Genomic DNA, 27,400 nt, shown 5'->3' on the forward strand with positions numbered 1-27,400 from the left:
AAGCGATCCTGCACACTGAGTGCGAGGCGGCCTCCCCCCACGAGGAAGGAATGGCGGCTGCTCCCACGCGTGAACAAAGGGTGAGTCTCGGTGGGACAGAACTTGGCACAGGCCCGTGGGGGCACAGGTGCCAGGGCTGCGAGCAGCGGGGATTTGGGAGCCAGATGCTCTGAGAGTTCGGAGGGGAGGGGAGGCTCGAGCATCTGCTCTGGGTGAAACCCCGCCCTCTGGCCACTTCTGCATGAAGCAGGATTTCCCAGACCTTGGTCACAGCAGCCCCGGGGCTCTCCCAGCTGCCCCCAGTCCTTCGCACAGACCCGGACTCGCAAAGCTCTGGTTTGGCTTCCATAAGGAAGGTGTTGGCTTCTTTGCTTACAAACAGTGAGAACGATTTTGTTTTCACACCACAGGACACAGCCTCTGGGTAAGGAGCAGCCAATCTGACCACCCACTACCCAGCCTCCACCACGTCCTGGGCTACAGCACGGAAGCCCAGGCCCAGATCCCACAATCCACAGGCAGCTGCAGACGCTGGCGGAGCCGCAGAGGGCCTGCCGCTGGCCTCAGAAACAGGCCAGGCCGCAGGGCAGGTGTTCTGTCCTCCCGCCGGGGGGCATGTGACACACGGAAGGCTCTAGGGCCTCTGGTCAGCCGCCACTCCCTTACAACTCCCTTACAAAGTGCACGTCGTAAAGGACATTAGCAACAACTTTTCAATTCAAATATTCCCGAGATTCAGCCGTTCCTGTTCACAATGAATGCTTGTTTAAAACTACACAGGGGAGAGAGTGCTACAGAAGACACACCCGTGTTCAAGCAGCTAAAACAAAAAGGCAGATTTAATGCAATAACAACAATAATCTGAGGATAAATAAATCCACGAGAGACTGAAAATTCTCTTCCTTTCTTTGCAGAGAGAATGCTTGTCTTGAAAGCACATAGGACTGAAGATGTCAACAAAACTGAGTGTCCGGGTGGAACAGGCCTGGTGCTCCCTGCTGTCCTCCTCATACTGGCCACGGCCACGGCCACGGCCTCCCCTGTGGCCCAGGGCGGATGCGAGCTTCAAGAGTAACTGGATGGTTTGTTTCCTGAATCGTCCTCCTGTGAGCCCATACTCTGCAAAGGGGAGACGGGGGCAGCGGTTTAGGTCGGCTGGGGTCAAGGGTTCTCCCCAGCCCCAGGCAAGCACGCCAGCTCCTCCCACCTCGTCCTGCCAGGGGAAAGCCTCCCTGTGCACCACGGCAGCCGGCGCTTCCGCAGCCACTCTGGCAACCAAAGGCACACGTCCAGGCTGTGCTTTGAAAATGCTCTTAAACAAGGATTTCTGGTTTTTTTTGTTTGTTTGTTTCATTTGTTTTATTTCATTTTATGTGAAATGTAGACAGAAAAGATATAAACAGAGACAGCTCTTGCATCTGCTGGCTCACTCCCAAATGCCCACAACAGCCAGGGCTGGGCCAGGGCTGGGCCAGGCTGAAGCCGGGAGCCAGGAGCTCTCCATCTGGGCGTCGCACACAGGCGGCAGGCAACCAAGCAGAGTTCACATTAGCAAAGACCTGGACTGGACTCGGAGGAGCCAGCAGCTGGACCAGGCACTCCGATAAGGGACGTGGGCATCCCAAACAGCATCTTAACTGCTGTGCCGAACAGCCTTCCCTCTGCCGACTGTCTGGTCAAGCTTACCAAGAACACTGGGCACAGGCCGGCATCATGGTGTGGCAGGTTAGGCTGCCACTGCAGTGCCAGCATCCCAAATGGGCGCCAGTTTGAGTCCCGGCTGCTCCACTCTCAACCCAGCTGGCTGCTAGTGCGCCTAGGAAAGCCACGGAGGCTGGCCCAAGTGCTTGGGCCCTGCACCCAAGTGGGAAACACAGAAGGAGCTCCTGGCTCCTGGCTTCAGCCTGGCCCAGCTCCAGCTTTTGTGGCCATTTAGGGATTGACCCACGGATGGAAGATCTCTCTCTCTAACTCTGCCTTTCAAATAAATAAAATACATCTTTCAAAAGAAAAAAAAACCACTGGGCAACCTGAAACCAAGTTCCTGTTCCCGAGGGGCAAGGCCTCCCCCCCAACCACTTCCCGGAGTGAGGGACCCGAGGCACCTTCTGCACGAACTGGGGATTCACTGTGATCTCCTGGTCCATGGCCTTCAGCCGCTCGTCCAGCTCTATGCACTTCAGCATCTGCGGGACACATGGTGGCCGGGGTCAGCGGCAGGGGGCACTATCACCCAGGGCGCCGTGCGAGCACCGCCTCCCGTCCAACAGGCCGGCAGGAAGTACCTGATCACCGGGTGCTTACAGGGAAACCCAAGCTTAACCACACCAAGTGGCGACAAGCTGCCAGCACACGAGTACCAGGGTTCTTCATTTAAACAGAATAGAAAAGCAGGGAGGTGGAGGCATCCGAGCCACCCTGGGGCAGCTCCCTGTGCTGCCTCGGGTCTCTGGCTCAGCCACCTCCCTCCTCAGAGCAGGGGCACAGGCTGCCTGCACAAGCCCCCTCACATCCCGGGCACCACGGCCGCGGGCTCTGCCCCTGCCCTCCGCCAGGTGCCCCCAACCCTGCTGCTGACACGGGGGCGCTGTTGCTGACCCAACAACTGGGATTTCACAGCACCGAAGCACCCCAGTGGGGGCAGCCGTCACGGCAGGCGTGGGGGTGGCAGCTGGAAACCATCTCCTCACGGCCGGGGAACCTTAAGCAGCCTGGCCTGAGACTGCCGTTCTGGGCTGACCGCAGTCGCCGACACCCACCTCCTGATCCATGTGGTGGAGCATGGCGGGGTTGTTGTATTTCTCAGGGTTGTCATGGAAACTGACCATGCCGTCCTTCTGGTTGATACTTGCAAAAATCTCCCCATCTTCTATCTGGGAGAGAGAGAAAGCCGCGTGGACAGATGCCACGTGAGCCTCTGGCCACGCGGCATCGTCGGGGCGAGCACAGAGAGCAGTGCACGAACCTGGATCTGCCTTCTAGGCACCGCGGCTCTGTTCAACCAGTCCTGGCCTCCCACCACACACCGGGCTCCTAATGCTGCGGGCTGCACAGCGCACTCCCTCCACACACGCGCACACGTACACACACACATACACACACTCTCTCTCTATCTCCCCTTGGCTGGGAGCTGTTTTTAACCACGGTGAACTCTGAAGCCCCGTGTGAGCACAATTCACCGGCACGTGGTATGGCCGTCTCCAGAGCATTTGTCAACGCCATGGACGGAACCCCTACACCCATGAACAGTCACCCCCACTGCCAGGTCCTAGCTCCTGGAACCGCGCCTCTGCCTCTGTCTCTCCGGATCTGCCTACTGGATCGTGTGGACCCTTTGTGTCTGGCTGCACTGGCGCGATGCTCTTGGGCAGTCTCCACCCTTCCCTGAGCGGCAGTCTGTCCTGCCGCTGCTTTTCTAGAAGACCCTAGGCCGCGTCTTTTACCCCAGGGGAGGAGGGGTCTCCCCGCACTTCAGATTCCAAGGTGGCTCCGAGGTCTGTGCTGTTCCTTTCACAGCTGACTATGGGACGGGCCTCCAAAGCCAATCCTGCCCACGAAGGTGGCACGTGAGAGGTCAACACGAGCCCCCAGCAGGTCTCCCCGGCCCCAAGCAACTGCTGCATGGGGTGGGGGTGGGGCCGGGGGCACCCGTGGGCAGTGCAACAGCGCTGCCTGAGCTGGCCTGGGAAGAGACGCCGGCCAAAGAGGCCAGCACACATCAGACAGAACGCACAGCTCCACGTGGGCAGAGTGGCCCTTCATATTTTTTTAAGATTTATTTATCTGGGGTCGGCGCTGCAGTGCAGTGGGTTAAGCTGCTGCCTCTTCGGGTCCCGGCTGCTCCACTTCTGATCCAGCTCCCGGCTAACGGCCCCTGGACCCACATGGGAGACCCGGAGGAGGCTCCTGGCTCGGGACTGGCCCAACTCTGGCTGTTGGAGCCATTTGGGGTGTGAACCAGCAGACAGAGGATCTCTTTATTATTATTATTATTATTATTATTATTATTATTATTTTTGACAGATAAGAGTTTGACAGTAAGAGAGAGAGACAGAAAGGTCTTCCTTCCGTTGGTTCACTCCCCAAATGGCCGCTACAGCCAGAGTTATGCCTATCTGAAGCCAGGAGCCAGGTGCTTCCTCCCGGTCTCCCATGCAGGTGCAGGGCCCAAGCACTTGGGCCATCCTCCACTGCACTCCCGGGCCACAGCAGAGAGCTGGCCTGGAAGAGGAGCAACCGGGACTAGAAACTGGCACCCATATGTGATGCCGGTGCCACAGGCGGAGGATTAACCAAGTGAGCCACGGCGCTGCCCCCTCCTTTAAAAAAAAAAAAAAAAGATTTACTTATTCATTTGAAAAGCAGAGTTACAGAGAGAGAGAGAGAGAGAGAGAGAGAGAGAGAAAGCGGGTCTTTCATCTGCTGGTTCGTTCACTCCCCAAATGGCCACAACAGTCGCTGGGCTGGTCTGAAGCCAGGAGCCAGGAGCTTCTTCCAGGTCTCCCACATAGGTGCAGGGGCCCAAGCACTTGGGCCATCTTCTACTGCCTTCCCAGGCCATAGCAGAGAGCTGGATCAGAAGTGGAGCAGCCGGGACTCAAACCAGAGCCCATAAGGGATGCCGGCACTGCAGGCCAGGGCTTTAACCTGCTGCGCCACAGCACTGCCCCCCCCCCGCCCTGTTCCAATCCAGCTTCCTGCTGGCGTGCATCAGATGACTCGAGTACTTGGGTCCGTAAGAAAAACGGGAGAACCGGACTTCATTCCAATCTCCCAACTTCGGCCTGGCCCAGCCCCGACCTTTGTGACCATTTAAGGAGTGAGCCAACACATGGAAGATGTTTCTATCTTTCTCAGTTGCTCTGCCTTACAAATAAAAAATGTTTAAAAAATGGATGGAGGGCACCCAGATGAATGTGGACCTACGTGCCCCACAGCACACTCCTAGTGACAACCGTCCACCCACCCAGAAGGGCGAGGTCGCTCAGTGATGAGCCACAGCTCCGAGCCCAGGGCCACACTCACAACAGGGCAGGCTGTGTGTTTCCAACAACAGCGGGACCGCAGGAGGACCCAAGGAACCAGGGCTGTGCTCCAATCGGCGGAGGCTGGGGCTGCCCCTTCCTGGGGGTGGGAGGCTCACGGGGGCCCTCAGCGAGGGGCGGCTGCGCACTCTGGGCACCTCCCCAGGCAGGTTGCCTGCCCTGAGAGCCCCGCCCCTGCAGCCCCTCTCAAGCTGGGCAGCCCCCCCCCCCCGTGTGACCCTCGCCGCTGCCCCCAGAGGCTGTGACGCCACATCTCCTGGCGGCACTCACGGGGGCACGGCGGGAATGGTCAGTGTCCGTGGCTGTGGAGCTCCGGGTGTCGCTCCAGCATCCTACATGCCTATTCGAGGTGTGGTCAGGGACCCACAGACCGAGCACGGAGCAGCGGCCAGGGACAGGGCGGGGCGGGGGCACTGCTGGCTCTGCTGGGCACTGCAGCGGGGGAGGGGCCCCACTCGACGCCGCTTCCTCCACCAGAACTGAGAAGACACCTGCACAAGCAGCTGTTACTACGCCCTCATTATCCATTACATTAGTGCTAGAAAATGTTGTCATTGTTTTAATGTAGCCTAAAGTGTAATCCCATTAGCTTATTAGGCAACTAGTAGTAATCATAAGCAATGCTAAGTGTCTTTGACTTTATATATGTGTTATGTTAGATGTTGAGCTAAGTAATCCAGTAACGTTAAGTTGATTATTGTACGACCCCGCACTACTGCCCGTTCCTGGCCCTCGCTATCGTACACTCCCCCTCTCCTCCACCTGGCCAGATGTGACCCCTACCCTGACCCAGGTCCAGCAATGTAAAAGGGAGGTTTAAAGCTTGAGATGACAACCAGCGCCTACCCTGGAGTCTGCGGCGATGTTGGGACTTATCAGAAGTGTCAACCTGACCTAAGCTTTCCCCTAAAGCCTGCTTGTACATGATAATAAACAGCTCTGTAAGAATTGGGCTCGGGGCTTCTCGGGGGGCTTCCTCTCCTGGAGGCACTGAGAGGCCCGGGTTCGAACTCGTAATAAAAACGACCCTGCTAATTGGCTTCAACTTCGGTCTCTGGTGGTGTGATTTTCGGGGGACCACGGATTGCGGGCGTAACAGAACCCTTTCATTTCGTGAGCTTTACGGATGGCAAACAGAACACACGCCACACTGGCCCTCCTATGCAGGGACCAGAAACCTACACGTGAGAAGGGGTGCTTGGCTTCTCAAGTTTCGCCCTTCCAGAACGAGCGCCCTTTACTTCCCGAGCACACAGAAGCCCCGGTTCACTTGTTACAGGGGAAGTCCACTTACCATGTGCAGAACGTACTTTTCCGCCTCCTGAGGGCCCGAGAGCTGCACGCGACTCGCCATGTCTTGTAAGGAGAGCGTGAGGAAGGTCTGAAAGTCAGAGAGAGTACGCTTGCGTAAACAGCAGGGGAAAGGCGTGTGGCCGGCGTGGACGGAGGGAAGGCGTGTGGCCGGCGTGGACGGAGGAAAGGTGTGTGGCCGGTGTGGACGGAGGAAAGCGTGTGGTCGGTGTGGACGGGGGAAAGGCGTGTGGCCGGTGTGGACGGAGGAAAGGCGTGTGGTCAATGTGGACGGAGGAAACGCGTGTGGACGGAGGAAAGGCGTGTGGTCACAGGTGCAGACAGCTAGAGATGGACACACCCACTAGCGCTGAGGGCAGCAACGCCAGGGCCCATCCCCCACTGGAGGCACACAGCACTTGCGCAGACAGGAGGGAAATGTCAGACCCACAGCTGTGAGAAGCGAAGACTGCAGACACGAAGTCAGAGGGCTCCAGCGCGTGCAAACCGCCCTGCCTCACATCACCAGGAAAACATGACGTGGCACTGCACCGCGATTCCACATGTCTGACCGCATGGCACACTGGCACCAGTCTGGGAAACCTCCCCAGCCAGGCCGGCAGCCACGCCCACTCGGATGCCCAGCCAGCAGCCAGCACCCGCCTTACCAGCCGCGGCTTCACCTACACACACTTCCCTGTCTGTATGAGGCCACAGGCGTGCACCGTTAATGGTGCTCACCACCACAAAACACGGCACACTACTCGATGTCTGGGTAAGTACAGAGCACCGCAGGGAGACGGACTTCTAATGTCATTGGTTAAAAAAAAAAAACTAGAAAGAATCCATGCCATGAACACTGCCCGACAGAGAGAAGGGCGAGGCAGAGCAGTGCACACGGCAGCAACGCCCATGTGCAGCAAATCGGGCTAAGTGCCGTCCCCCTCTACGACTCTGGCCCTAGGCCACCAGGGCAAGTGTAACAGCCACCATCAGAGACACGACCTCTGGACGAGACATGCCCCTTAGCCACCCAGGTCCCCTAGGCGCTGCCCATAAGCCCAACGTGACACAACCCACCACGACTCAGCAGGTGAAGGCCCCAGGCCCGAGTAACCTCTGGACACCTTCCCTGTTCTAGCAACGCCTGCTCAGTAGTTCACCAGACCCTTAACTGATGGTTTCTGCAGTGATGTCGCCTTGTTCAATGTCTGTCATCAATTCTAATTCATTCAATTTTCATCTGCTATCCTACAACTTAACATCTTGCTGAACATGTACCATCTTTTACCCTCATTAATATTTTGATTAAAAAATTTTTTTTAACTTAGGGGCTGGCTTTGTGGCACAGCAGGAAAGCCACCGCCTGTGACATCGGCATCCCACATGGGCACCAGTTTGTGTCCCGGCTGCTCCACTTCCCATCCAGCTCCCTGCTATGGCCTGGGAAAGCGCTGCAAGATGGCCCAGGTGCTTGGGCCCCTGGCATCCCATGGAGACCCAAATGAAGCTCCTAGCTTTGGCTTGGCCCAGCCCCGGCTGTCACAGCCATCAGGGGAGTGAACCAGCAGATGGTAAATCTCTCGCTCTGATTTTCCTTCTAACTCTCTCAAATGAACAAATCATTCATTTTTTTTTAACTTATTTGCTTGAGGCAGAGTGAGACAAAGACCTCCCATCCATTAGTTCACACCTCAAATGCCTGCAATGGCCAGTATCAAAGCCAGGAGCCAGGAACCCAGCCCAGATCTCCTACATGGGTGTAGAGACCCAACTACTTGAGCCATCACCTCCTGCCTCCCAGGGTCTGCCATAGCACAAAGCTAGAATCAGGAACCAGAGCTGGGTATTGAACCCAGGCACTCCAATGGGCGATGCGGGCGTCTTTAACCACTAGCCTAAATGCCTGCCGCTATTTTAACATTTAATAAAAAAAAAAAAAAAAAAAAAAAAAAAAAGACTTACTTACTTATTTGAAAGGCAGAGCAAGACACAGACAGACTGACCTTCCATCTGCTGGTTCACTCCCCAAATGGCTGTAACTGCCATGTCTGGCCCAGCCCAAAGCCAGGAGCCAGGAGCTCCACCCAGATCTCCCACACGGGTAGCCAGGCCCGAGCATTTGGGATCCTCCACTGCCTTCCCAGCACAGAGGTAGGGGGCTGGACGCTCACAGATCAGAAATCTTGCCTGTACTCAGTAACCTAATGGGGTAGGTCCCGGTGGGTCCAGGCGCTCTCCATGAGGGCAGCTGAGGGCAATCTCATTCCGCTACTTTTCCAATAGCCAGGACTCGACTGCCACTCTTCTCCGGCTTCCAGAAAGGTCCCCCTCCTGGGTCCTCAGGTTGCCAAGCCCATCATCCTACCAGCAACACAGCGCCCTTCCCAGCCACGACCCCTGACAGGGGGCAGGGGCTGCGCAGGCACAGATCTGTCACACTTCCCGCTGCATCGTGAACTACTGGATACCAGTCCACAGGAGGCTCAACAGGAAAAAGTGGTCCTCCACGTGAGCTACTCTTAGTGGGAGTCCCTTGACGCACACCATGCTCGGGGCTTCATTTTCCTTTGTATGTTGCCCATACTGTTTGAACACCAGTGATAAGCATGTTTTCTATAATCAAAAACCACTGCTATCAACATCTGAAAAGTAAAAATCAGGTAATATCCTACATATCAAGCGCACACACCCGCGGTCTAAGCAAACAGTAGTCCGAGCATCCTGTGTGCAGGTCAGAAGTTCAGAGACTGGCGCAGCTGAGGCTCCCAGGCTGCTGGGACGGACCTGGCCTGTGTCACTGAACCCCCCTCGCTGCCCACGTGGCACTGCCGACCTCTCCGGGGCTACCTTGCCTGCCTCCCAGGGCAGCCCCACGGCCGACCTTGCACCCTCCTCACCAGCTCCTCTTTTCCAATAGCCTGCTCTAGCCCCGAGAAGACCCAGAGATACAAATCAAGCTCTGGGGAACCAATCAGAAAGGAGGTCTTAGCAGGGACACTGGGCCGCACTGTAGCCCCGCCCCTGCGTCCTCAGCACGGGGGTGTGGGAGGGGGCAGAGGAGGCGCCGCCGCCTCACCTTCGTCAGCCTCTGGATGTTCTTCTTGTACAGCGACGACAGGCACTGCTTCACCAGCCCCATGTTGTTGTCCCGGGTGAACGCCTCGCTGTGCTTGTTCACCAGGTTCCGGAGCTCCGAGGGGTTGTTGGTGGAATACACCTGTGCTAGCTCGTGGTAGGCATTGCTGAGGGGCTGAAGGGTTGGAAGCAGGGGAAGAGAACCAGATCAAAACGTCCGAGGACTGAAAGGTGCACAGGAAGAGAAAACAAACAAAACCCACAAAACCCACCCACTTGCAAAACTGTGTTTTGAGCAAGCACACTCCACACCACAGTCAGGTAGCAACACCTGCTCCGGAACAAGCCGTAACTTATCCGAAGCAAATGCCTGGTCACACTATGGAGCGATGGCCTGCGGATCAAGTCTGCGGTGCAGGGCAGGGAACGGCACGGCAGGTGGACGGCCACTGAGCTCAGTCCGGCGTGCGTGCCCCGCCTCCCGCAGTGCAGCCATCTTGTTCTATCGATGCGCTAGCCTCAGAGGAAGGCGGGCCAACTCCGCTCATTCCCAGCTCCCCTCGTGTCTCTCTCTGTCTCTCTCACACACACCCGGGCGCTACTTCTGGGAACGAGAAGACAGGAGCATGAGCGCAGGTGTGGCTGAGCACCGACCAAGGGCCTGAGCTGCTGTGGGTGTTTCATACACGCTATGCCCTGTGTGAAATTTTAAGAAATCGGGACAGAACGATGTGGAACGGTCCCAGGAAGCAGCACCCACGGCGACAGGCGAGACTCAACCCACCTCTCTGCTCTACAGTCTGTGTTTTCACCACTTAAGAAACCATCTTAAATCACTAGTTAGGGCGGCTGACACCCAGCGTTCCCGCTAAAGCAGGCAGCTTGACCCGAAGGCGTGCCCCATCATCACACAGGCCCGGCTGCCCAGAGCCACCCTGCCCGGGCTCTTCCAAGGAGGGCAGGGCCCTGCTTCAGCCACCCCTCACCTGTGAGCAGCCCAGCACCGAGCTCTGAGCGAAACTACCCGCTCCCGGGCTCAGGCTGCCTGGCTGTCTTCAACAGGCCAGCACGCAGGCTCCCTACAGGAGACTCAGACTGGGGCCCCGACATCCGGATTCTGCACAAGGACGGTCAGGCGGAACTGTCGCCACAATGACCATTAGCTTATGACCCCTCTGAATGGCCCGCTGAGACAGGCGTGGTGCCACAGAGGTGAAGCCGCCACTTGTGACACTGGATCCCTCATCTGGGCGCTGGCTCGGATCCTGGCTGCTTTGCTTCTCACCCAACTCCTGCTGGAAAAGCAGCAGAGGATGGCCCAGGTGCTTGGGCCCCTGCCACCAATGTGAGACCCGGATGGAGCTCCTGGCTCCCGGCTTCAGCCTGGCCCAGCCCTGGCTGTTGTGGCCATTTGGGGAGAGAACCAGCAGATGGAGGCTCACTCTCTTTCTCTGATGCTCTACCTTTCAAATATGTAAATAGATCTTTTAAAAAAAAATGGAAATAAAAACCATGCGCATGTATGTGAAATTTTTATAAAATAGTCATTTTTTAGCTCTTGTCCCAGAGCAGTGAGAACATGGACAAAAGCTCAGTGAGCAGCGCTGTGGTCTTCCTCGAAAGCTCTTGTGGGGCTGGCACTGTGGCACAGTAGGTTAATCCTTTGCCTGCAGTGCTGGCATCCCATATGGGTGCTGTTTCTAGTCCAGCTGCTCCACTTCTGATCCAGCTCTCTGCTGTGGCCTGCGAAAGCAGCGCAAGATGGCCCAAGTCCTTGGGCCCCTGCACCCATGTGGGAGATCCAGAAGAAGCTCCTGGCTCCTGGCTTCGGATCGGCACAGCGCCGGCCATGGCGGCCATTTGGGGAGTGAACCAGAGGATGGAGGACCTCTCTCTCTCTGTCTCTCTCACTGTCTGTAACTCTACCTCTCAAATAAATTTTTTTAAAAAGCGCTCTCATGATGTCTCCTAACACTTGGGCTGGTCTGCACTGCTTGTTCAGTGCTTTGCTGAATGTAATGAAGACAAAGGAGAAAACAAAGTCGCCCCTTGTAGGAGCCGAACCAGCAGAGCTGTAGGCGCCCACAGGACGAGCGGCTTCCGGAGAAACAGCCCACAGGGAACGAGGTCCTGCCTGAACTGCAGCCCCGGCGCCCGCTCTGGGCACGTCACTCCTCTGAGGCTGCTGGGGAGCGCCAGCCCTCCAAAACAAATCACACACGACTGCCCTTAGCCCACCTGTGCGCGCTCCACACGCTGCCTAAGAAGTCAACTTCATGTTGAAAACTTACCTTGATGAATCGACCCACGATCTGGGACGTGTATTTTGGTAGCTGTTGTACTTTGCCAAGTAATATCAAAGACACTAGAATATACTTTTTATATGATTCCAACATAATGTGACTGACGGCCATGGCAGGAGTAGTAATAGCCTGAGCGAGAGAAGAAAGCTTCGTGTGAGGACACAGCACACCATGGCTGCAGACAGCAATTAACCACACGTACCGCCCCCATTACACAACACTTCTACCGAATGTCCCACTGCTATTTTCATACCAGGTTTATTGATACACAAACACACACAGTATAAAGCTTGCAGAGGGGGTCGGCGCGTGGCTCACTTGGTTAATCCTCCGCCTGCAGCACTGGCATCCCATATGGGCGCCAGATTCTAGTCCCGGTTGCTCCTCTTCCAGACCCGCTCTCTGCTGTGGCCCGGGAGGGCAGTGGAAGATGGCCCAAGTGCTTGGGACCTACACCCGCTTGGGAAACCTGGAGGAAGGGCCTGGCTCCTGGCCTTGGATCGGCGCAGCACCGGCTGTAGCGGCCATTTGGGGGGTGAACCAACGGAAGGAAGACCTTTCTCTCTCTCTCTCTCTCTCTCTCTCTCACTGTGTAACTCTGTCAAATAAATTTAAAAAAAAAAAAAAAAGCTTGCAGAGAGAGAGAGACAGAGCTCTTCTATTCACTGCCTCACTCTTCAAATGCCCACAACACCTCACACTGGGCCAGGCAGAGGCCAGGAGCCTGGCACCCAGTCTGGCTCTCACGTGGGGGGCAGGCACTCAATCACTTGAGCCATCACCTCCCAGAGAGCGCATTAGCAGGAAGCTGGAATTAGGAGTGGAGCCAGGACCTGAACCCAGGTACTCCACTGGGGATATGCACACATCCCAAGCACCAAACACCCATCCCAAGATTTACCCTTCTAACGTATACCACTCTGGGACAGGGACTGTGGTACAGAGGGCTAAGTCACCACTTACAACGCCCAGTCCCGTATGAAGTCCTGGCCATTTCATTTCTGACCCAACACACTTGGGAAGGCAGTGGGTGATGGTCCAAACACTTGGGCTCCTAGCTCCTGACTTCGTCCCAGCCCAGTCCTGGCTGTTGAGGACATGTGTATTCACTATGTTCCACGGCTACTTAACTTCAGGGCATTTTCATGCCCCCTGTTCAGCAGAGTCATCTCCCGTTCTCCCAGTCGCAGCCCCACCCCCGGCCCCCACTGTCCTTCGTGTCTCCGTGGGTTTGCCTATTCTGGGCGCCGCATGGACAGGGCACCAGGCAGCGTGTGGTCTGGCGCCTGGTTTCTTCCAGGCCCAGCCTCGCTGAGGCAGGGATGGGCCCCTCCTTCCTGCACCTGTTTAAACAGCACGCCACTGTGCGGCTACAGCACACTGTATTAGGCACTCCGCAGCTGAGGGGCACTCGGGCTCATCCCACCTTTTGTCCACTAGGAATAAAGCCACTGTGAACACAGCATATACAAACACCTTCGTCTCTCTCGGGCAGATCCTAGGGAGTGAAACAGCTGGGTCGCATGGAACAGATGCTTAAAGTTTTGAGGAACCGCTGAATTGTTTTCCAAAGCAAAAGGTCCTACAGCGGCATCGGTAATCACAAGGGTTCTAAATTCGCCACATCCTCAGCCACACTTACACTTCCCATTGGCTGTCTTCACAATTTTTAGACCCCCTGGTCCAAGGTGTGAGACACTGGTTCTGACCTGCCTTTCCATAACAATAGATGGTGAATGCCCTTTCGTGTGCTTACGATGGCCATCTATATACCTGCTCTGCAGAAACGCTGATTCAAATCCACTGCCCATTTCCAAATTGTACTCTTTCTAGTGCTGACGTGTACGAGGCCTTTATATACTCTGGATTCTAGTCCCTTCTCAGTTATGTGTCTGCAAAGATCTCCAGCCGTTCTGGGACCAGGAACTAGCCGGGTTCACCTGAGGAGGGCACGAGAAGACGGAGCTACTTCTACACTCCACCGTGCACAGGGCTGTAGGATCTAAGAACATCCTTCAGGAATGGGTCTAAAGCTACAGTCAGGATCACTTCCAGAGATCAGGGTGCTACCACCATCTACAACTGCAGGCATATCCCTAAACCACAGCTGCGAGAGGTGAACAGACACGAGACAATGCGCACCACCTGGCCACAGCTGAGGACTAAGTATGATTTCAGGTAACAGGATTCTGTCCATACACATCAAAGATGCTTTGTTCTTAGCATTTTTCCTTTTTTTTATTTATTTATTTTTATTTATTTATTTTTATTTTTATTTTTTTGACAGGCAGAGTGGATAGTGAGAGAGAGAGACAAGAGAGAAAGGTCTTCCTTTTTGCCATTGGTTCACCCTCCAATGGCCACCGCGGCCGGCGCATCTCGCTGATCCGAAGCCAGGAGCCAGGTGGTTCTCCTGGTCTCCCATGTGGGTGCAGGGCCCAAGGACTTGGGCCATCCTCCACTGCCTTCCCGGGCCATAGCAGAGAGCTGGCCTGGAAGAGGGGCCACCGGGATAGAATCTGGTGCCCCAACCGGGACTAGAACCGGTGTGCCGGCGCCGCAAGGTGGAGGATTAGCCTGTTAAGCCACGGCGCTGGCCTATTTTTTTATTTTTTGACAAGCAGAGTGGACAGTGAGAGAGAGACAGAGAGAAAGGTCTTCCCTTGCCGTTGGTTCACCCTCCAATGGCTGCCACAGTTGGTGCGCTGTGGCCGGCGCACTGCGCTGATCCGATGGCAGGAGCCAGGTGCTTCTCCTGGTCTCCCATGGGGTGCAGGGCTCAAGCACTTGGACCATCCTCCACTGCACTCCCTGGCCACAGCAGAGAGCTGGCCTGGAAGAGGGGCAACCAGGACAGAATCCGGTGCCCTGACCGGGACTAGAACCCGGTGTGCCAGCGCCGCAAGGCAGAGGATTAGCCTAGTGAGCCACGGTGCCGGCCTGTTCTTAGCATTTTAACTATATGAACCGGAAGCATTTCCCAAGCACACTGCATCACACCCTCTCCTGCCTTTTCAATGTCCACATCCCCCTGATGTCTCCAGATCATCAGCCTGTTTGGATTCTAGTTCTGGCTGAATGTGATAATGCATTCATTAGCTCTATATAATGTTCCTGCCATTTTCTGAACACAAGGCCGTAACTTGAAGAGAAGGCAGCCTGAAGATTTAACCCCAACTGGACACAGCCTGCAAGGACACCACCCCAGGCCCTGGGCAGTTCTCCTCTGCTACTCCCCGGAACACTGCTCACAACCACAGTGTGTATACAGTGTGCATACTGAGTGTCACGTGGGAGCGCCCCAACCCAGCAGGGAGCTCTCTGCAGGTTACCTGTCTCACACACACTGTGAATTAACAGGAGCTGACAAACGTCTGCCCAATTTATTCCAGCACATTAACATTCATCAATATCATGTACTGCTTTTTCAGTCCATCTCCAGAATATTCCATGTTTCATCACGCAGACACAGCCAAGGTGGGTGTGCTCTGTAACACCCTCTGAATCGTGAACCATGAGAACACTTTACACACTTAAGCAGACAAAACCTAACACTGCACCGCCCGTGGTTTTAGGACAACACTTTGGCGATGACTCAGTCCAACCTCTTCCCTGCGTGCAGAGGGGTCTGCGAAGGTCCAGAGAGACTGTAACGTACCCAAGTGAGCCGGGGTGGAGGCAGTGCAGCCTCGACCGGCATCCACTCATCACACCATTCCCCAGCGCGTGGCGCCAGCCAGCACCATTCCCAGGCCCACAGGGGCCTCCCACTCGGAGGCCCCACCCACTGTGAACCTGAGGGTCAAGGCAGGCTCAGGGACACAGGGGTGATTACCTGTTCGTAGAAGTAGAGCGCTCTTTCAAAGTTCTTCAGCCCCGTGTAGATCATGCCTCCGTAGTAGTAGTAACATAAGAAGTGCTTCGCGTCATAGGCTCCGTTCTCTTTACAAATGTCCATCATGTCCACATCAAGATACGGAAGGGCAGGTTTAAAGCATTTTGCCAGCAAACAAAGCTGTGAACAATTTGTGTTAAGTCATGATTTTATCTTGGCAGGCTTTAGCAGAAGGAGACATCAGTTCTAGGAACTCCAAGAAAATGTTACTTTGTTTCCTACCTTATTGGCAGAAAGTATTAAATGGCAACACACGACTCCACTTTCTTAACAGAGAATAAAATAGCATCTTAAAAACAACTAGTCAGTGTAAGGCAGGGAGGGCCACAGATGAACAGAGAATAGAGAGCTACACAGATAAGGCTCGGTTATCGCTCAGAAACCCATCCAACCACCCACATCTTTACAGACGGGCAGACCGGGTATCCTGTTCTCTTCTCTGAGCTGGTGGAACAGAAACACGCCTGCATGATGGGACTAAAACAGAAGCTTTTGCTTCTATTGATCCTTCTCAACTTTGTGATAAATTATTATTTGTTGGGGTGGGCGCTGTGGTGCAGTGGGTTATGCCACTGCCCGGGATGGCAGCATCCCATACCAGAGTGCCTGGTTTGAGTTCTGGCTACTTCACTTCCAACCCAACTTCCTGTAACACATCCTGGGAGGCAGCAAATGATGGCTAAAGTACTTGCACTCCTACCATCTATGTGGGAGACCCAGACAGAATTCTGGGCTCCTGGCTTCAGCTGAGCCCAGCCCTGGCTATTTTAGCATTTGGGGAGTGAATCAACAAATGGAAGATCTGTCTCTCTGTCCCTTTCTCTGTCACTCTCCCTTTCAAGTAGATGAAAAGAAACATTGAAAATTATTTATTTGTTTGAAAGGCAGAGAGACAGAGACACAGAGCTCTTCCATCTGCTAGTTCACTCCCCAAATGTCTGCAGTGCCCAAGGCTGGGCCAGGCCGAAGCCGGAGCCCTGGAACTCAATCTGGCTCCCCCACGTGGACGGCAGAGACCCAAGACTTGAGCCCTCACCGGCTGCCTCTGAGGGTGTCCATCAGCAGGAAGCTGGATCCAGAAGCAGAGTGGGACTATAACCCAGGCACCCCAAGCAGCATCGAAACCACCGTGCCAAATGCCCATGCCGCTTTGAATTTTGCATCCTTCAGGTACACGTAGGAACTTCCGTAAGCATATGTACATCCAATGGTGAGAGCAGATGTGTGTACAAACTCAACAAGCTGCAGGTGTGAGGTCGGGGCTTTACTGTGTGCAATCACATTTTTTTAAACAGATTTAAAAAGAAAAAAGGAAAGCATAACTTCATGTGGTTATAACATATGTTTGAAACAACCTGTGTATCATGAAATACCCACTACAGACTGGTTAAACCCTGGTACACCTGTATTATGGGACACTCCACAACTATAAAGCACAGCTCTGGAAATGTCTCCAAGATACATTACACGGCAAAAAACAGGTACACGCTCCCCGCCCCCATCACTCTGCCTTTTCCAATACATAATCTTTTTAAAAAAAAAACAAAAAACAAAAAACAAAAGGTCGGCCGGCGCCGCGGCTCACTAGGCTAATCCTCCGCCTTGCGGCGCCGGCACACCGGGTTCTAGTCCCGGTCAGGGCACCGATCCTGTCCCGGTTGCCCCTCTTCCAGGCCAGCTCTCTGCTGTGGCTAGGGAGTGCAGTGGAGGATGGCCCAAGTGCTTGGGCCCTGCACCCCATGGGAGACCAGGAGAAGCACCTGGCTCCTGCCATCGGAACAGCGCGGTGCGCCGGCCGCAGCGCGCTACCGCGGCGGCCATTGGAGGGTGAACCAACGGCAAAAGGAAGACCTTTCTCTCTGTCTCTCTCTCACTGTCCACTCTGCCTGTCAAAAAAAAAAAAAAAACAAAAGGTCCACATGAGCTTGTACAGCCTGTCAGACAGAATCCGTGTAGAAAGATACGGCCGCCATTTGCTTGTATGGGCATCAAGTGTCTCTGGGGGACACGCAGCCGCAGCTGGCGCGAGTTTCCTGAACAAGGAGCAGCTGGCAAGAGTGCTAGGCAGTCTTCATCATGTCGCCTCCCTCTGCCCTCTCGACTTTGAACCGTGCAAAGATTCATGGGGCACGTTTAGGTGCAGGAGTTACCAGTGTATATGGTCAGTTCCCACAATTTCCCTAAAAGAGAATTACTTGGGGTTTTGTCTTCAACTACTACGCCACCAATCACCCTGTGGGGGGACCAGCACGCTAGCCGGGCCCCATCCTGTCCTCTGCGTCCAGCGCACCCTGCCGACGTGACAGATGCTCCTGGGAATCTCAGCTTCTCCAGCAGAGAAACATCCCACCAAACTGCCTCATCCACCTGCCTGGGCGCCACCGAGGCATGCGGCCCACCCGCGGCTGCTCACCTGGCAGAGGTCGGCGTGGATGGAGGTCAGCTGGTTCGTGTTCATCTGCATCTTGTCGATGGCTTGCTTAAGGATGCCAATTCCTCGCAGGGGCTGTCAGAAACGACATCGCTTTCAGACAAGTTCTCAAAGATGGCAGCACATTGGATCTTAGGTTGGCACTTACAAATAAAAAACAACACTAATTGAAAGGTTCCTTTGAGTAGCCACTGGAGGTTCCTGCATCCTCTCAGGAAATTTCTTGCCCTTTTTTCAGTCAGAAAAACACCATCTCAGTTTGTTTCTTGGAAAATACAGGTCATTCGGCTCCAATTTTGACATCAAATGCTGTTCAGTTTATACCAAAACAAAAATGTCCGTGTCACTGACAGTAGACGAGGCGAGGGCCTGTGGCTCAGGTGCCCACAGTGCTGGCATGTCCCCTGGGGCAGCCTAGCCCTGACCCACAGCAAGCTACCACTGCTGCTAACGCCACCGGCTACAAACAGGCCGTCTCCTGCCCCGAGTGACCAGACCAGGCCTCAAGTGAGGCACACTCTGTTTCTGGACCAAAGATGGCACCCTACAATAGTCACCTACTTCTCTGACTTTTCCAACAAAGATTTTTTTTTTTAAAGCCATCTCTTTCAAAGAGTTGAGTTAGTACGCCTACAAAAGAGCCACCAGTTCTGTTTCTAACCTCCTCCAAACTACTTATCATGAAATTCATTTCCAAATTATAACTCCTGTCAGCATCACCAAAGATAAAGGCCAGAGAGCCATCCCGGATTCAAGGAGGCTACAGACGCGGTGACAGAAGCGAGCAGAGAGCCAAGGCTTTCTGTTAGAAATGACACCAGCTGGGCCGGCGCTGCGGTGCACCAGGTTAAGCCACCTGCAATGTCAGTGTCTCAAATGGGCACCAGTTCGTGTCCCAGCAGCTCCACTTCCGATCCAGCTGCCGGGAAAGGCAGCAAATGACAGCCCAAGCATTTGGGTCCCTGCAGCCATGTGGGAGAGACCAGGATGAAGCTCCTCACACCGGGCTTCTGCCTGGCCTAGCCATAGCTTTTGCAGCCAGCTGGGGAGTGAACCAGTGGATGAAAGATTCTCTCTCTCTCTAACTCTTTCAAATAAATAAATCCTTAAAAAAAGGGGGCGGGCCGGCGCCATGGCTCAGTAGGCTAATCCTCCACCTTGCGGCGCCGGCACACCGGGTTCTAGTCCCGGTCAGGGCACCGATCCTGTCCCGGTTGCCCCTCTTCCAGGCCAGCTCTCTGCTGTGGCCAGGGAGTGCAGTGGAGGATGGCCCAAGTGCTTGGGCCCTGCACCCCATGGGAGACCAGGAGAAGCACCTGGCTCCTGCCATCGGATCAGCGCGGTGCGCCGGCCGCAGCGCGCCAGCCGCGGCGGCCATTGCAGGGTGAACCAACAGCAAAAAGGAAGACCTTTCTCTCTGTCTCCCTCTACTGTCCACTCTGCCTGTCAAAAAAAAAAAAAAAAAGGTGGGGGCGGTGCTGTGGCATAGTGGGAAAATCCTCTGCCTGCAGTGCCGGCATCCTATATAGGTGCTGGTTCAAGTCCCAGCTGTTCCTCCTTTGATCCAGCTCTCTGCTGTGCCTAGGAAAGCAGCAGAAGATGGCCCAAGTCCTTGGGCCCCTGCACCTGCATGGGAGACCGGAAGAAGCTCCTGGCTCCTGGCTTCAGATTGGCTCAACTCTGGCCACTGTGGTCACTTGGGGAGTGAACCAGTGGATGGAAGATATCTCTCTCTCTCTCTCTCTCTCTGCTTCTCTAATAAAATAAACAAATTAAAAAAAAAAAATACAGTGCTAAAAAAAAGGCTCCAGCTGAGCGGCTGGTAACATCTGACCAAGGCCTACAGGTCTGTCCAAGCAGTGCAGCAATGGCCGTTCCTGAGTGTCGGCCAGTGCACTGTGCCGTGTGAGAACGGCCAGATGTTTAGAAGGCTTCAGGGATAAGAGACAGAACTCCTGCAATTTCCTTTCCAACAGTTCATGGGGTGGGGGAGAAAATAGTAAGTGTGGTAAATAAAATGTTAACATCTGGAGAGTCTAGATGAAGCGTAAACGGGAATTTCTGTACTATTCTTGCAGCTTTTTGGAAGGTTCCAATTAGGTCATAATTAAAAGCTGGAAGAAAAAAAAAACTAAGCATAAACCAATATTATAACACAAAGGGGCACTAGACGGGAGTTCCAGAAACAATCACCCCCAGTGTCCTCGCGGGAGGCCCCACGGCTCCAAGCCTCTGAGCCCCTCTCACCCCAGGGGCTGGCTGTCCCCACTGCCAAGGCTGTGCGGACCCTCAGTGACCACACGCGTCCAGTGTTGGGCTGTGTGGTGCTGACCTCGAGTCTAACAGACCTAGCTCACCGCCTACGGCAGACACATTTACAACAGAACCATGACCGCTCAGGTGACATTTCTTACCTGCTTTCTTTCCACGAGTGCATTTGTGAGCTGATGGCAAAGGCCGGCAACTAGACAGAACGATAAAAGAAAAAAAACAACACAAAAATATGGAAGATATCAATAACCAGAAAGGGAAAATGCACTCAACAGAAAAGCAGGTGTTACCAGCTTACAGGTGTCGGTTGCGTAGCGAATGTGCTCGCCGTTACAAGTACTGATGAAGAGCTGGACCTGGGAGAACAGAGTCTCGAAGTCGGGGACGCTGGGCATAGAAAACTTCACAAACCTAGGAGAAGCAGAAAAGAATCTCATTCCTCTGACAGCGCACGGGGTAATCATGCCAGGAGCTCATCCTGCCTCCAACACGGGCAAACTAAAGGGGCAATGGTGTGTTTTAAAACGAAGAACCAGAATCCACGGATTCTCCTGGCCTGGTTCTCATGTATGACACAGACACAGACATGTACAGTAGGAGTTAAGAAAAATACACTAAAACCTAAGAACTTTCAAAACAGAAGCCTCCAGAAATGAGGTCAAACATCAGGTTACTTCTGGAGCCTTAAAATATTCATTCATTCCTTCATTCCTTCATTGGAAAGGCAGAGTGAGGGAGACAGAAAGAGATCAATCTTCCATCCGCTGGTTCGCTCCCTAAATGGCTGCAACAGCCAGGGCTGAGCCAGACGCTTTATCCGGGTCTCCCACGTGGGTGCGGGAGCCCAAGCACTTGGGCCATTTTTTGCTGCTTTCCCAGGCCACAGCAGGGAGCTGGCCTGGAAGTGGAGCAGCTGGGACTTGGACAGGAACCTATATGTGATGTTGGCGTCGCTGGTGGTGGTTTTACCCACTGTGCCACAACGCCAGGCCCTTGTGGAGAATCCTTTAACCAAAAACGTCTTCATATTTTCTTCCGTGCTCCAGTGTGGCAAGGACCATTCGCTCACTTAACTGACCAGCAGTTCCGACTGCCGGGGTACCCACATCCCGCATCAGAGTGCCTGAGGCTGAGTCCCACCTCCATTTCTGACTCCAGCTTCCCACTAATGTGCACCCTGGGAGGCAGCACCCATGGCTCAAGTAGCTGAGTTCCTGCCCCCCACATGGGAGACCTGGATTGAATTCCTGGCCCCCAGCTTTGGCCTGGCCCTGACCCAGCTATTGCAGGCATTCGGGAATTAAATCGGCAGCTGGGAGTTCTCTGTTTCTGACTTTCAAGCTAATTGATTAATTAAAAATCAGTTGCTGGGGCTGGCACTGTGACATAGCAGGAAATCCACCACCTGCAGTACTGGTGTCCCATGTGGAAGCCAGTCCAGTCCTGGCGGCTCCAGTTTTGATCCAGCTCCCTGCTAATGGCCTGGGAAAGCAGTGGAAGATGGCCCAGCTGCCTGAGCCCCTGCCACCCACGTGGGAGACCCAGATGAAGCTCCTAGGTTCGGCCTGGCCCAGCCCTGGCTATTGCAGCCATCTGGGGAGTGAGCCAGTGGATGGAGGATCTCTCTGTCTCTGTAACTCTGCCTTTCAAATAAATAAACCAATGGAAATCAAAATAAATAAATAAAGTCGCTGCTTTTCCCCATTTTTGGAGACCGTACTGAAGGGGACAAGGAACAAGAGCTGTGGGCTGGCCGGAGGCTGAGGCAGGCTCAGGACTCGGACAAAGCTGCGGCTCCACTCTGTCTGGAAGGAAGCCCAACAGAACCGGCTGATGGCAGCATAGGAGGGAGAGGGGTGTGAGGAGGAGGAGGAGGAGGAGAGCTGAGCTGAGCTGAGCCGGGCACCTTGGCAGCCAATGGAGCATCACTACCACGAGAAATGTTCCAAGAGGCTTGGAGAAATCATATGTGCTACCACCACTAGGCCACTGCTGGTAAGGACACGCCAAGCTCTTCTTTTTAAAAAACAATGAACTCCTGAAACTACTTTCAAGGGAAACGAGGCGGATGGTATTACGCCTACTTAGGACTCTGTGCAGCACCCTCTGACCTGAGTCAGGACCCCCTGCAGTACCGTCCCGTGATCGCAATGTGCCAGCAAGAACTTCCCTAGGGATTCACGCAGCTCAGTGAGGCACGGCGGTCCCGGCCTCAGCCCTGGCCACAGGCCTGCCTTCTCCCCTCGCGTTACCCAGGGTAACCGCGACGCCACGGTGAGACGGCTATGCGTCAGGGTGCTTTCAGGTACACGCCCTCTGCCCTCCACACGGGAGTACGTGCACGCACAAAACACGCGTGCCAGCCCCTCTGTCACGTGAATAAGAAAACACGGGCCACAGAAACCTCTACCGGCAAGCCCCACAGCACTGTCTGCCGCCGGCAGATGGCCGGACATCTTCACTGGTACACAGAGCTGCCTGTGGCTGTGGAGGACCCGAAGGTGGCAGGTGTACCCACGCAACTGGATCGTCATCCTCCTCCCAAGATCCCAACTGAGCACGACACAGCACCAAGAGAAGAGGCCTACAGCCCAGCGCGGTTAAGGAGCCCCCGCTGAAACCAAGCCTACGCCACCCGGTCTTAAGGGGCCCACGCTCGGGTGAACAGAGACCAGGGCGCCTCTGTCTGGGATCACCGACAGCTTCACCAAATGTGGCCCGTCACTCCCTGTCCCTTTCCAAGATAGAAAATGGGGATGATCCTGCGGACCGCGTGAAAAGAAGCGCTCACTACGGAACTCAGAACTGACGGCCATTCAGACAAAATGTGAAAATAAAATAAAATTAAACAGGGAAGACAAAAACAAAATATCAGGTGCAGCGATCAGCCAGAAGCAGTAACACGTAATTCCTCGGACACAACTTCCGCCTTGCCCGGGGGCACGATGCTGTGGAGGTGTGGGTCTCACAAGCACGAAGCCGCAGAAGAGGCCCTTACAGAACGGCGAGGACGCCCAGCGAGTGCTCCTGCACGTCCAGGGCCCCGAGCACAGTGTCCAGATGCGATAAGTTCTTTGCAAGGAGCTCCCCGCTCTTGTTGATCAGTTCACAGAGCTGAGTCATTTGCCCTGGAAAACAGGAAGAGTTCATCAGCAGTCAGGCCACAGGCGAACTGAAGGAGCTCAAGCCACAGTCTCGGAGCACATCTCCTTCACTGCGGACCGGGGCTGGGGGGGACACCAGGGGGTAATAGCTTACCGATGGTCTCGGAACTAGAGCTGACACCAAACCTCCACTTCCCTGTGGCCCCGCAAAGTGCCTCCTCGGCCCCCCTTTCTAGTCCCCCAGGCCAGAGACGCACACACTGCTGTCACCACCTCTCTGCACCCCAAAGGTCACCACATACAATTTAAATGGACTCCAGCTCCTCAGCTCCATCTCCCTCTCTCCTGCCCCGCCCACCTTGCCCCTGCTTTTAACACAGATTTTCATCATCTCTTGCTTGGACTACATCATTAATTCACTTCAATCTTTTTCTCTTCCAACCTATACCCCGTAGTGGTTCTACTTTTTTTTTTTTTTTTTTTTTAAGATTTGTTTATTTTGAGAGTCAGAAGAGGGAGAGATCTACCTTCTGGTTTACTCCTTAGATGGCCGCAATGGCCAGGGCTGGGCCAGGCCAAAGCCAGGAGCTTCGTCTGGGCTTCCCACATGGCTGCAGGGACTCAGATTGCTTCCCCAGGCCAACAGCAGGGAGCTGGATCGGAAGTGGAGCAGCCAGGACACAAGCCAGCACCCATAAGCAATGCAGGCAGTAGCCTCACCCACTACGCCACGACGCTGGCCCACTGTCTGATATTTCTAAAGCGCAATTCAGTCACATTACTCCAGTGGCTTTAAGAAGCCCAACCTGGGGCAGGTGCTGTGGTGCAGCAGGTTAAGTTGCTGCTTGGGACATCTGCATCCCATACTGGAGCGCTGGTTCGAGTCCCAGCCACTCTGAGCTTCTGATCCAGGCCCCTGCTAAAATACATGGGAGGCAACAGATGGGGGCCCAAGCACTCGAGTTCCTACCACCCATGCGCCCGTGTGGGAGACCTGGATGGGACTCCTGGCTCTTGGCTTCGACCTGGCCCAGACCTGGCTGTTGTAGACATTTGGGGAGCGAACCAACAGCCGGAAGAGCTCTGTTTCTGTGGGTGTCTCTCTCTCTCTCAACTCTGTCTTCCAAATAAATAAATCTTTAAAAAAAAAAAAAAAAAAAGCAGTCCAAATGCCCCAGACTGCCTCACCTACCTCCTTCTACTTCACCCACACTCAGAAAGCCCAGAGTCCATGCTCTCAGTCTGTGCACACGCGTGGGTCTCCACCTCTCACCCCCACACCCTCTGCAACCTGTCCAACAGCTGTGACCTCACCCCTCTCTCCCGTTAGTGGGTGGCTGTTCTCTGCTACCTCACGGGCTGGCGGTGGTCAGTCACTCGGAGCAACCCAGGGGAGGCACTGTCCCGTTTCCTCCAGCGTCAGAAGGCAGCACCTGCTTACCAGCTTCATCCATCGATCTTTCCCCCACACCACTACGCTGTTTTAACAACTGCAGAAGCTAAGGAGGCCTGAATCGGCACTTTAGTAAGTTAGACCCATAGAATTTGACATGTATTTTTTTTTCAAGGTTTGTTTTATGTATTTGAAAGGCAGAATTACAGAGACAGAGAGAGAGAGAGAGGTATCTTCCACTTGCTGGTTCACTCCCCAAATGGCTGCAACAGCCAGGGCTGGGCCAGGCCAAAGCCAGGAGCCAGGAGCTTCATCTGGGTCTCCCACGTGGGTGCAGGGGCCCAAGGACTTAGGCCATCCTCCACTGCTTTCCCAGGCCAGAGCAGAGAGCTGGATCGGAAGTGGAGCAGCCGGGACACACACCAGCGCCTATATGGGATGCTGGCCCTACAGGCAGCGGCTTAACCCACTGCGCCCCAATGTCCACCCCTTAATGGTTATTTTTATGGCGCCCTGGCCACACTCTGTCTCTCTGGTGGTGGTGGCAGGTGTATAATAATTCCAAACACATTAACTTCAAGTCTCCTGCTTCGGTATGTCTATACAGTAGCTGGGTCTTTTTCCCTTTGTTAAAAGAACGCTTGAAATAACAGAAAGCCTAAAACCAGCGACTGCAGCAGGGTATTTGATCATTTAATTCCGGGGGCTTCTGGGCCAGGGCACTTTTATACTGAATAAGTCAACCAAAACCAGTTAGTATCCCGTCACTACCACACGTGCTTGCAAACCCAGAGCGAACAAACAGCTGCGATGCTGCTGGGCATCACCTCCAGGCCTCACAGGCTGGGCGGGGAAAGACCACGCTGGTCGGTGTGAAAGGGCTCCTTCCACGGGAACAGCTGGCCCTGGTGGGCGCTCACAGCTGGAAACGCAGTCACAGCGGTCCAGGACACGCTGGGTGCCCACGAAATCACCGCCGGGGCCGTGGGGAGAGCCACGAGCCACGAGTACGGCGGCTTAGGCGCCACGGCGCGCACCCGAGCCGTGTCCAGCCACAGATGCGGCCTCCCGACAGAGAAAAGCCCAAACTTCTCGTGTTCCTTTCAAGGGAAGGTCCGAGTCAGGTCACCCACATTTCCCTCTGCCTGGCACACGGGGCCGCCTCCCCCCAGCCCCACCCCAGGCGCCCGTGCAAGGTCCTAGCTGTGTTTAAAAAAAGCCTGAAGAGGTTAACGGTGGCTCGTCCAAGGTCACGCAGCTCCTGAGAACCTGCACTTAACGGCTACCGGCAATCACTCGCAGCTGCATTTACTGCGCCCCCTCCCCCAGGTCCCGACTGTTCCCACGGGGGTCCTCTCCATCCACCCTCACAACGGGACTCGCACAGGGTCGTCACCGCCAGCATCTAACTGCTCTAACCCCGAGCCCAGCGCCCTGCTGTCTCAGACGCTGACATTAACAAACGTGAAAGAACAAAAAATCGGGAGAGCAACCCCACGCCGCCTCGAAATGCAGCCCTACGAGCGCGAGCTCCCTCGGCATGCCGTGGCACCAAAATAAGCGCAGAGGCTCCCGAGCCTGCGCCGGCCAAGGCGAGCCCGGCAGCCAAGGCGCCCGGGGAGAACTCGCCTCCCGCCGGCTCCCCGAGGCCTAGCCTGGAGGCGCCGCGGAGACCGGCAGGGCGCTGCGCCAATCACCGAAAGCACGGGAGGCCCTGGGAGCCAATGGGCGCTCGGGAAGGCGTCGGCGGAAGTCCCGCCCCCAAAACTGTCAAGCGGAGCACCCGGTGGAAAAAGGGGCCCCGGGCCGAAGGGGAGGAAGGGGCCCGGCCGCTCGAGGGCAGGGAGGCCGGCGGGCGGGGACAACGGCGCTCCAAAGCACGAGGGCCCCGGCCACATTCGGCCGCGCTCGCCCGGCCCCGGGGAAGCAGCAGCTTGGCCTCAATGGGCGGTCCCTGCCGTCCGCGCTGGCGCCTGTGGATGCAGGGCCCGTCCCCCGTGCCCGCCCACACCCTCCCTGCCCCGCAGCCCGGGCCCTCACCTTGAGCCGAGAGCTGCCGGACGCTGTTCACGAACTGCTCCAGGGCAGACGCCATGTTTCCCCCGGGGCGGCCCGAGCGGCGGAGGCAGCTCGCGCGGGAAAAGGCGGCCGCGATCCAGCGGAGGGCCTCGAGTGCGGCTACGTCACTTCCGCCGGTTCAAGCGTCGCGAGATCTCCCCACGCCGGGAGCCTGTTGCCGTTTCCATGGAAACACTTCCGCGCCCTGTCGAAGCGCCGGAAGTTCCCTTCTTCCCTCACTTCTTTCTGTGCATCTGCGAAATCCTTCCCCCGCTTTAAGTGGAGATGGGGAGCGCTGATTTTCCAGTCTCTGTTTTGCCAGATTCTTCGCAGGGTGATTGCCACGGCTTTTGCGTGTGAGGTGATAAAGACTCACACGACTCTGGAGCTAGGCAGTCTGGGTTTAGGCCTGGGGAAGCTGTGTCTGAGCAAGTTTCTTATTTATTTGATAGAGTTACAGAGAGAGGGAGAGAGAGAGATCTTCATCTGCTGGTTCACGCCCTAAATGGCCGCAACAGCCGGAACTGGGCTG

General features: G+C 55.2%; 1 protein-coding gene across 1 annotated transcript; it reads right to left on the reverse strand.

Annotated features, from left to right (window-relative positions):
- Nucleotides 1-821: 821 nt before the first annotated feature.
- Nucleotides 822-26,986, reverse strand: COPS3 (COP9 signalosome subunit 3). The gene is made up of 12 exons (XM_062216639.1): nucleotides 26,851-26,986; nucleotides 23,312-23,441; nucleotides 20,612-20,724; nucleotides 20,457-20,506; nucleotides 18,025-18,117; nucleotides 15,552-15,731; nucleotides 11,705-11,845; nucleotides 9,415-9,588; nucleotides 6,340-6,426; nucleotides 2,760-2,873; nucleotides 2,106-2,186; nucleotides 822-1,119 (listed from the first exon to the last, which is right to left on the reverse strand). The coding sequence occupies exons 1-12, from the start codon at nucleotides 26,903-26,905 to the stop codon at nucleotides 1,066-1,068; spliced, it is 1,272 nt and encodes a 423-aa protein (XP_062072623.1). The 5' UTR covers nucleotides 26,906-26,986; the 3' UTR covers nucleotides 822-1,065.
- Between the last annotated feature and the right edge of the window lie 414 nt (nucleotides 26,987-27,400).

This window comes from Lepus europaeus, chromosome 18 (assembly GCF_033115175.1).
Source record: "Lepus europaeus isolate LE1 chromosome 18, mLepTim1.pri, whole genome shotgun sequence".
NCBI lineage: Eukaryota > Metazoa > Chordata > Mammalia > Lagomorpha > Leporidae > Lepus > Lepus europaeus.